The sequence below is a fragment of the Zea mays genome, chromosome 2 (genome assembly GCF_902167145.1).
Source record: "Zea mays cultivar B73 chromosome 2, Zm-B73-REFERENCE-NAM-5.0, whole genome shotgun sequence".
NCBI classification, from domain to species: Eukaryota; Viridiplantae; Streptophyta; class Magnoliopsida; order Poales; family Poaceae; genus Zea; species Zea mays.
The window spans coordinates 231,015,558-231,025,443 of NC_050097.1; the positions used below are offsets into that span (position 1 = coordinate 231,015,558).

At 48.1% G+C, this 9,886-nt stretch overlaps 1 protein-coding gene and 1 long non-coding RNA gene across 2 annotated transcripts; one reads left to right on the forward strand and one right to left on the reverse strand.

Moving 5' to 3' along the window:
- Positions 1–3,086: 3,086 nt before the first annotated feature.
- Positions 3,087–7,590, forward strand: LOC103648044 (respiratory burst oxidase homolog protein B). Its single transcript, XM_020548663.1, has 8 exons — positions 3,087–3,529; positions 3,616–3,772; positions 3,900–3,948; positions 4,084–5,354; positions 5,496–5,598; positions 5,667–5,737; positions 6,476–7,014; positions 7,202–7,590. Exons 1-8 carry the CDS (start codon positions 3,190–3,192, stop codon positions 7,312–7,314), a joined length of 2,643 nt encoding a protein of 880 aa, XP_020404252.1. The 5' UTR covers positions 3,087–3,189; the 3' UTR covers positions 7,315–7,590.
- A 1,367-nt stretch (positions 7,591–8,957) lies between these two features.
- LOC118476433 (uncharacterized) lies at positions 8,958–9,615 on the reverse strand. The gene is made up of 2 exons (XR_004856513.1): positions 9,433–9,615; positions 8,958–9,360 (listed from the first exon to the last, which is right to left on the reverse strand). It is a non-coding gene; the product is annotated as an uncharacterized lncRNA (long non-coding RNA).
- Positions 9,616–9,886: the final 271 nt, after the last annotated feature.

The following is a 9,886-nucleotide window of genomic DNA, read 5'->3' on the forward strand; positions in this document are numbered from 1 at the left end:
AGGCTTAAAACAAGTGATCCTTGCAGGTATGTTTGTCTCAATTGTTGTACATGTCATCATTATAAATTCTCAATTAATCAAATGTCAATTCTTGTAGGTACGATGCAATTTGTCCTAAAGCCGAGGAGTGGAAGATGGCATTAACTCTTTTTAAGTGTTTGAAGAAGTTTTTTGATCTCACTGAACTCCTATCTGGTACTCAATATTCCACTGCAAATTTATTTTACAAAGGTTTCTGTGAGATAAAGGATTTGATTGACCAATGGTGTGTTCATGAAAAATTTGTCATTAGGAGAATGGCTGTTGCAATGAGTGAAAAGTTTGAGAAATATTGGAAAGTGTCTAATATTGCACTAGCTGTAGCATGCTTCCTTGACCCTAGGTACAAGAAAATATTGATTGAGTTCTATATGAAAAAATTCCATGGTGATTCATACAAAGTTCATGTAGATGACTTTGTTAGGGTCATTAGAAAATTGTATCAATTCTATTCTAGTTGTAGTCCTTCAGCTCCAAAGACAAAGACAACTACTAATGATAGTATAGATGATACCTTGATGGAAAATGAAGATGATGAATTTCAAAACTATTTGCATGAGTTGAAGGATTATGATCAAGTAGAGTCAAATGAATTGGATAAATATATGTCTGAACCCCTTTTGAAGCATAGTGGTCAGTTTGATATTTTATCATGGTGGAGGGGAAGGGTTGCAGAATATCCTATCCTCACCCAAATTGCAAGGGATGTGCTAGCAATACAAGTGTCAAATGTTGCTTCTGAGTCTGCGTTCAGTGCTGGTGGTCGTGTTGTTGATCCTTACCGCAATCGTCTTGGTTCGGAGATTGTTGAAGCTTTGATATGCACAAAAGATTGGGTAGCAGCATCTAGAAAAGGTGAATGCATATATGTTATAATGAAGTTCCAATTTATAGTTATTCAACAATTATTTTACTTATATTGATGCATATTTGTGTCATTCAAGGTGCTACATATTTTCCAACAATGATTGGTGATCTCGAGGTGCTAGACTCTGTTATTGCTGCTGCAACAAATCATGAGAATCATATGGATGAGGTATTTAAAGATTATTATTTACTTCGTGCATGGGCTATTAATTTGCTATTATTCACTACTGTTTTGATGCATGGGCTGTTTGCTGTCGCCTTGTTTTGATGCATGCGCCTTGCTGCCCAGCCGTGTTATACTCCCTGCATGGCTGCTAGCTGTTAGGCGCTAGCTGCTAGCTGTTAGGCTCCCAGCTGTTAGGCGCTAGCTGCTAGCTGCCTAGCTCCCAGCCGTGTTAGTTGACAGATTCATGTTCTTCTATATGTATTTATTTATACTCCCTGCATATCAATTCATGTTCTATCCAAAACTGACTTATTTTTGTGTATTAACAGGATGAAGACGCACTAGAATTTTCTAAGAATAGTGAAGATGTAGCAAGTGGCTCCTCTCCATGAGCAATGTGTCTTATGTTTGTTGACAGATGAGCCTTGGTTGTAATAGTCTATGCATGCTAAGTGATCCAGATGTGAGCAAGTGATTATGAATATGTGTTTTAAACTTTATATTGTGTCATGTGTGCTAGTAGACTTATATGGCTTCTTATGTTAGCCAAGAGCCCAAGACTTATCACTTATGTGCTACATTAAACTATGTGTGCTCCGGATTTATATGGATTTTATCTATGTTTAATTAAGACTTGTGTTTACAATTTTTTATATTTGTTTTTAAGTTTTGAATATATGTTTTCATGTGTGATTTTACCGAACAAAAATACTGGTTCCCGTCCGATTTCGGCTTTAACCCGACCGGGATCGTATCGGTTTTCGATTACCGTATTTATCCCGTTCGTTTTCGTTACCGATATATCCCGTTTTCGTTTCCGTCCCGTAAGTTAAATATGAAAATGAAAACGGTAGAGGTATTTTACCGACCGTTCCCGACCGTTTTCATCCCTAGAGAGATAGGGATGTGAAAATTTCTTCCTCTATGGGGATGTAAACGGGAAAATTCATCCTCCGATTTGTAAACGGGGACGGGACGGATAAGCATTCCACATCCCCATTCCCTGCGAGGTACCGTTAAACTTATACGTAACGATGTTTTCGTATACTAGTTAATGATAAAAATAAATATCACCACAAGCATTTATGGGGATCCCGGCGAAGAAATTTTTTTCGTCGCGGCAATAGGGAGCTATTCCCCGATAGAAAATTTACTGTCGACATCCCTAGCAATAAGGCCTGAGCCCGGCATAACGGTAAGGGCTAGTTTGGGAACTCCATTTTCCCAATGGAAAATAAACTAATTTCCTTTGGGAAAATATAAATCCTTTTGGAAAATATGGTTCCCAAAATAGCCTTAATTAGGCGAAGGCAAGGAGGCAGGATTGGAGGCGCGCAGCAACGGTGTTTTATGCGTCAACCGCCTCTTCACCTGCAACTTTTCTCCCAGCGTCCCTCGACGAGCGACCAGGGCCGGACTATAGATGGCCAATAAGCACGAGGCCCGCGAGCCCGGTACGAAGCCCGCCGTTTGGGCCCGGTCCGAGCCCGACACGGCCCGGTTCTATGCGGGCCTGGGCCGGCCCGACACGAATAAGCGGGTCGGGCTCGGACAAGAAACTAGACACGATGGGCTAGCCCGGCACGGCCCGTTTAGCTCTAAGCCCGTTAAGCCCGCTTTTTTTTACACTAAAACGTGCTTACCGTCCCGCATTGCCCGCTTTTTGGCCCGTTTTTCGTGCTAAACGGGCCAGCCCGGCCCGTTTAGGCCCGCCGCGGACCGGGCTCGGACAGAAAATTGAGCCCGCATGCTTAGGCGGTCCAGCCCAGTTTTCTAACCGTGTCTGACGGGCCAGACCCAAAACGAGCCAGGTTTCACCGGGCTCGGTCCGGACCGAGCCAGATGGCCCGTTTGGCTATCTCTAGGCCGGATGGCCGGTCCTAGCATTTTAACCAGCGATTTTTCTCCGAGCGTCCCTCGCCCAGCGACCGGGGCCGGTTCTAGTAGCGTTTTCCCCCAGTAAAATAAAACGCACGCGCGCCGCGCGCCGCGATACGGCTACAAAGCTCCCCGCCACTCCGTCCCCTGCTCGCCAAACGCACCGTCCATCCCTCGCCTCCCGTTCCTCCTCCCCTCCCTCGCTGCTGAGTGCTGACGGAAAGAGGGGGTCGATCGCCATGCATAACCCCAGGCCGGGCGGCGGGGACATCGTGGAGATGTCGTCGTCAGCCAGCGCGGCGGGCGAGGCGACGCAAAACGAGCGCGTGATCCCACATAGCGGCTCGCTGAGCAAGTCCAGCGCGCGGAAGAGTGCGGGGTTAGAGGAGCCCGTGACGACGCCGCTGTCCGCGCCACCGCCGCGCGCCTCGCCGTCCTCCGCCGCCATGCACGCGCTCAATGGGCTCATGTTCATCAGCAGGGCCGAGGGCACCGTCGGATGGGAGGCTGTGGAGAGGCGCTTCCACGAGCTCGCCGAGAACGGGCTCCTCCACCGCTCCAAGTTCGGCGAGTGCATCGGTGGGTGACCGAGAGCCTTTTACCTGCCTGTTCTTTCGAGGTGGTGTTCACATGGAAATACGATGGATGAACAACAAACACTACAGGGATGAAGGAGGTGGTGTTCGCCGGCGAGCTGTTCGACGCGCTGTTGCGGCGCAGCAACATCTCGGGCGACAACATCGACAAGGCGGAGCTGCTCAAGTTCTGGGACCAAATCACCGACACCAGCTTCAACGGCCGACTGCAGACTTTCTTCCACATGTACGTCATCATTGATGCGGATTGGCTTACTTGTACTAATAATTTCTGCAGGAGTATTAGTAACAGGTACTCCCTTAATTACGGACCGTGAGTGACCAAATTAACCTCCCTTCGGTTACCCTTGCAGGGTGGACGCGGACGCGGACGGCAGGATGTCTGAGGAGAAGGTCAGACAGGTAACTTTTTCAGCAGCCTTTCTCCAGTTGGTTTAGCCGGAACAGCAATATAATGCCGCACAAACAGACACAGCCTTGCCTTTCTTCTATTCCTGCCCTGATGGATGTATCTGCGGCATGGCGGAGCGCATGCAGACCATCACGCAGAGGGCGTCCGAGAACAAGCTGTCGAAGATCACAGAGCAGGCGGAGGAGTACGCCCGGCTGATCATGGAGGAGCTGGACCCGGACAAACTCGGCTACATCGAGGTGCGCAACCTGGAGAGGCTGCTGGAGGACCCCAGCCAGTTGGTGAGCATCGGCACCGCCAAGGACATGAGGCAGATGCTGAGGAGCCAGAGCCTCCGTCCGACGCCCGAGCCGAACCCTCTCCGGCGCACGCAGTACTTCCTGGAGGACAACTGGCGGCGCGTGTGGGTGGTGCTCCTGTGGCTGTCCATCTGCGTGGGTCTCTTCGCCTGGAAGTTTGCCCAGTACCGGCGCCGGTACGTGTTCCAGGTGATGGGGTACTGCGTGTGCGTGGCCAAGGGCGGCGCCGAGACGCTCAAGTTCAACATGGCGCTGATCCTGCTCCCTGTGTGCCGGAACACCATCACCTGGATCCGCAACCACACCGGCGTGGGCCGCGTGGTGCCCTTCGACGACAACATCAGCTTCCACATGGTGGTGGCCGCGGGCATCGCCGTCGGCGCCGGGCTCCACGTGGTGTCCCACCTGACGTGCGACTTCCCGCGGCTGCTCCGCGCCACGGACGCCGCGTACGCGCCCCTGGCGCAGTACTTCGGGGTGCCCCGCCCGCGCAACTACTGGTGGTTCGTGAAGGGCACGGAGGGGTGGACGGGGCTCGCCATGCTCGTGCTCATGGCCGTCGCCTTCACCCTGGCGATGCCGTGGTTCCGCCGCGGGGAGCTCGCGCTGACGGACCTGCTGAAGCGGCTGGTAGGCCCGCTGAAGCGGCTGACGGACACGCTCAAGCTGACGGACCCGCTGAAGCGGCTGACGGGCCAGCTCAAGCGGCTGACTGCAGGCCCGCGGAAGCGGCCGACGGACCCGCTCAAGCCGACGGACCCGCTGAAGCGGCTGACGGGTTTCAACGCGTTCTGGTACACGCACCACTGCTTCGTGGCGGTGTACGCGCTGCTGCTGGTGCACGGGCACTACCTGTACCTGACGCACAAGTGGTACAAGAAGTCGACGTGGATGTACCTGGCCGTGCCCATGGTGCTGTACGCGTGCGAGCGCCTCACGCGGGCGCTCCGCTCCAGGGTCCGCGCCGTCAGGATCCGCAAGGTGGGCGTGTACCCGGGCGACGTGCTCTCGCTCCACTTCTCCAAGCCGCCGGGCTTCAGCTACAAGAGCGGCCAGTACATGTTCGTCAACTGCGCCGACGTCTCACCGTTCGAGTGGTAATAAGCAGCTAGCGTTCTTCTTCTTCTCGTTCAAGCTTGGAGTTTAATTAATCATTGCACACAGAGGCTAGTATAGATGGTCAATAGTGCCGGATTAATCGGGCAGGTCCGGAGCACGGCACAGCCCATAGTGCCCAGGCACCCGTTCTGCATCACGTCAGCCCCACAGGATGAGTACCTGAGCGTCCACATCAAGAAACAGGGCGACTGGACCGGCGAGCTCCGGAACGTCTTCTCGAGGGTATGTACATGTACATGCATATCCGTGCTGACCGCTGAGGCTAATAACGTACGTGCTGACGTGTGCAGGTGTGCCGGCCGCCGACGGAGGGCAACAGTCGGCTGCTCCGCGACGGCAGCGCCAATTCTCTATCTCTACGGTACATGTGATAGCTCTCACGTTTACACCTAGCCAACAGAGAACAATTTTAAATAATAAACAAAATTATAGTAATGTACGGGTTAAGCATAAATAAAACCTTAGTCTCATATAAATTATAGTGTAAAATAGCCTTTGCCGAGTGTCTTAGACACTCGGTAAAGAACGCGATTCCGATAGTGATGGATCATTATTCCCTTGTTCTTAGCCATCATATTCCGCTCCGAATATTGTTAAAAGAAATATAGATAAATAAATCTTTGGGACAAAGGTCGACATGGGTTAGGCACTCCAGGGACAGTTGACTTCGCGCCCCCTCTCGCAACCAACTTTTTTTTAAAAAAAATATACTCTCTCCACCGTACCGTCCACACAGAAGAATATAATTCTAGCAAACAATTTAAAACTCTAAATACAGTTATATACTAAACAATTATGATATAAATAAAAAAGTACTATCAGTTAGCTATATAATAATGTACTCCCTTCGTCTCAAAATAGTGTATTCGTCTTATCTCTATATTTTTATGTCTATATTCAACTGTATGATGATGAATGTATACGTATATACAGAACACATATATACATCAATTATTATATGAATCTAATAAAAAAGCCTAAAACGAATTTTGTTTTGGGACACAAATTTATTTCGTTACACAAATACTAGCGCTATTTATTACTATAGTCAAACTTCAGTTAGTTTGAATTCCCATTTCATGAAATGGTTGTTTTGTAGCTTCCCCAAGGTGAGGATCGACGGCCCGTACGGCGCGCCGGCGCAGGACTACAAGCAGTACGATGTCGTGCTTCTGGTCGGGCAGGGCATTGGCGCTACGCCGATGATCTCCATCATCAAGGACATCATCAACAACATGAAGCAGCTAGATGGCGACCTGGAGGCCGACGCTGGCTCGGGCTTGGGCTCCGGCGGTGTCGACGCGTCGTCGTCGTCGTCGCTGCCATCCTTCCGCACGCAGCGGGCCTACTTCTACTGGGTGACCCGGGAGCAGGGCTCCTTCGAGTGGTTCCATGGCATCATGGACGAGGTGGCCGAGACCGACAAGAAGGGCATCATCGAGCTCCACAACCACTGCACCAGCGTGTACAAGGACGGGGACCTCCGCTCCAGGGTCATCGCCCAGCTTCAAATGCTCAACCAGGCCAAGCACAACATCGACGTTATTTCCGGCACCCGCGTCAAGACCCACTTCGCCAGGCCCGATTGGCCAAACGTCTACAAGCACATTGCGGAGAACCACCAAAACCAACGTGTTGGTAAGATTTTTTTTTTTTTGCATTGCTCAGTCGCCATTCTAGCTACTTTAGACACATGCATGCATGCATTATACTGCTACTTTAGCCAGCTTATCGTCAACGTCATAGACAATGAAATAGATGATTTAGGAAAGAATTGGATTTCTGAATCAGCGTTGATAGTTACCTCTGATCTTTGATATTGCAGGAGTGTTCTACTGTGGCGGTGGCCCGGAGCCGCTAAAGACGCTGCGCGAACTCGCCAAGGATTTCTCGCGGAAAACCAACACCAAGTTCGAGTTCCACAAGGAGAACTTCTAGCGTATATGCAGCCTCGATCTAAAGGTTTTCGCATGACAAACAATTCGGTACATACTACAGTCGTCGGTGCATATGCTGTCAGTGACGAGGAGCCATTATGGTTTAGTGTAGCCTAAGCCATCCTTAGATTTTAAAGAGATTATATCTTCCATTATAATCGTAAAAGAAGATGTGGCGTGTTGATTAGGCTGTTGTGTTTTAAGCTTTTTAGGTTGTGAGCTCAGTTCACATTGTTGTATTTTTTCTCTTTTTCTCAACCATACCTTATTTTTCTTTTGTCGTGTAGAGTATATATGGATGGATGGATGGATGGATGGGTGGGGTGGGTGTAGAGGGGAGGGAGTATACCAACGTAGGAATTGCTTGATTGTGACGGACTAGCAGGACCAAAATCCCAACAGTATTCTTTGATAAAACTGAGAAAAAAAACACGACTAAGTGTAAAAATGAGGACACCAGCAAAACTGAGGGCATCAGCTTAAAAACCGTATATATATATATATATATATATATATATATATATATATATATATATATATATATATATATATATATATATATATATATATATATATATATATATATATATATATATATATATATATATATATATATATAAAAGGAATTTTACATTCCATCCACTAGTTTTGACACTCTACTCTGTTCTACCCATATCTAATAAATCTTCTACTCAGTTTTTCCCTTTCACCTTCAACTTATGATTAGAAATCACATTACGGAATACATTCCATCCGTCCATTAGATGCCTTACAGATGGACCCGGTGACTTACAGGTGGGACCGTGCGCGTGGTTGTCGCCGCTGCAGCGCCTCTGACGGCACGACCATGGACGCTTGTTGCTTCTCTTGTCGCCGACGGCGACGCCGCTCACAACGAGTGAGGTACAGCAGCAGCACAACACAACACAGGTAAGCAGTAGCCCATCGTCCCGCACACAAGGATGGAGAAGAAGGCCGCGACCTTGAGCGCCCTGGCCCGTGCACGGTCACCCTGCACCCGCCTCCGCTGTCGGCGCAAGGCGGACATGAGGAGGAGGAGCAGGACGGCGGGCAGGCGAAGGTGTTACAGAGAGAAATTGGAAATTGAAAAAAGTGACCGCGTAGGTGTTACAGAGATACGTTATAAAAACCGTTTTGCATTAAATGTACAAGCATCATATCTGTTCTAGTGGTCATTGACATCGTTAAAATAGCTGAAGTGTTGAGTTTGAATCACTGTTTCGATCCATTTTTTGCATCAACAGACCATTTTTACCCTGTTACGGGTCTACATGTAAGATGAGGTGATTTCTGAGCACAGGTTAACCGTAGAAGGGGAAAACTGAGTCGAGCAGGAGTAAAACTGAGTAGAGTGCCAAAACTAGTGGGTGAACTATAAAAATCCAAAAAAAGGTTCACAAGATCTTGTTTGAAGTGGATTGAAGGGGCTAAAATCTCTTTGAATAGCAAGAGATTTTAGCCCCTTCGATCCCCTCTAACCCTCAAACAAGCCATAAAGCAAGAAAACTGAGTAAGTATATTTGTTTTAGAACAAAGTAAGTATGTTATATCCTGCCATAAGATTATGAGGAACAAGCTTTGATTAATCTCATAAATCAAGATGTTCCCATACGATATACTGTTGCATGGAATGTTGCTTATTTATTATCATCCTACACTCACGCTACCATGCATGACCCGATATCACATATTGTCACTCCGAGCCCGAGAATTCGAGGCCGGATCCTTTCTCATGAGAACCTGCTGGGACCTATGGAGGGCATCGCGTTGGTGTGCTTCATGGATCGGGTGGATCGGAGTCGCTGGTGACTGGGACACTCTTGCCAGCACGTCTTCTGGTCAGGCCAGCACGGCAAGCCAGGTAAAGTGAAGCAGCAGTAATAGCTCTTGTAACCGGCGCACTGAGCCTTCAAACACAATTTGACGTTTATGTCGCTGCTTCCCAACATCGTCTTCTCTCTGTCCGGCGGCGGCCACCGGAGACCGCTAGCCGGTGTCGTCTCCACGTCATGGCCGCCAGCAATCGCTGCACTTCACTGCATCAATTTTTTCTTCTAAATTGAATATGAATAACAATCATATGATGGGGTTCACGTACCACAATTTGTAGCGAACACGAGACATGTCATCATCAGAATGGCGAGGAGAACCAGCGTCAGCCTCTTCGCATTCATCTCTCCTTGGTCGATACACCAGTGTATGCGAAGCGACTTATCGATGAATAATCGAGCACACAACTATATATGCTAAGGGCTTACGTCATGTTATATAAAGCATTAATAAGGAATAAAGCATTAATAAGGAATATATATGTAAAGCATTAAATCATTAAATTACTGATGATAGATGTGCACCAAATTAATAAGGAATATATATGTAAAGCATTAAATCATTTTATATATCATGTCCGAAGGATACACACACAATACATATGATAGATAGGCACCAAATTAAAAATATATATGGTATCGGCTATTATATCATTTCATACACCCCAAAGATGCACACAGTCGGTACAGATGTATAGATGATAGATGGGCACCAAATTAATA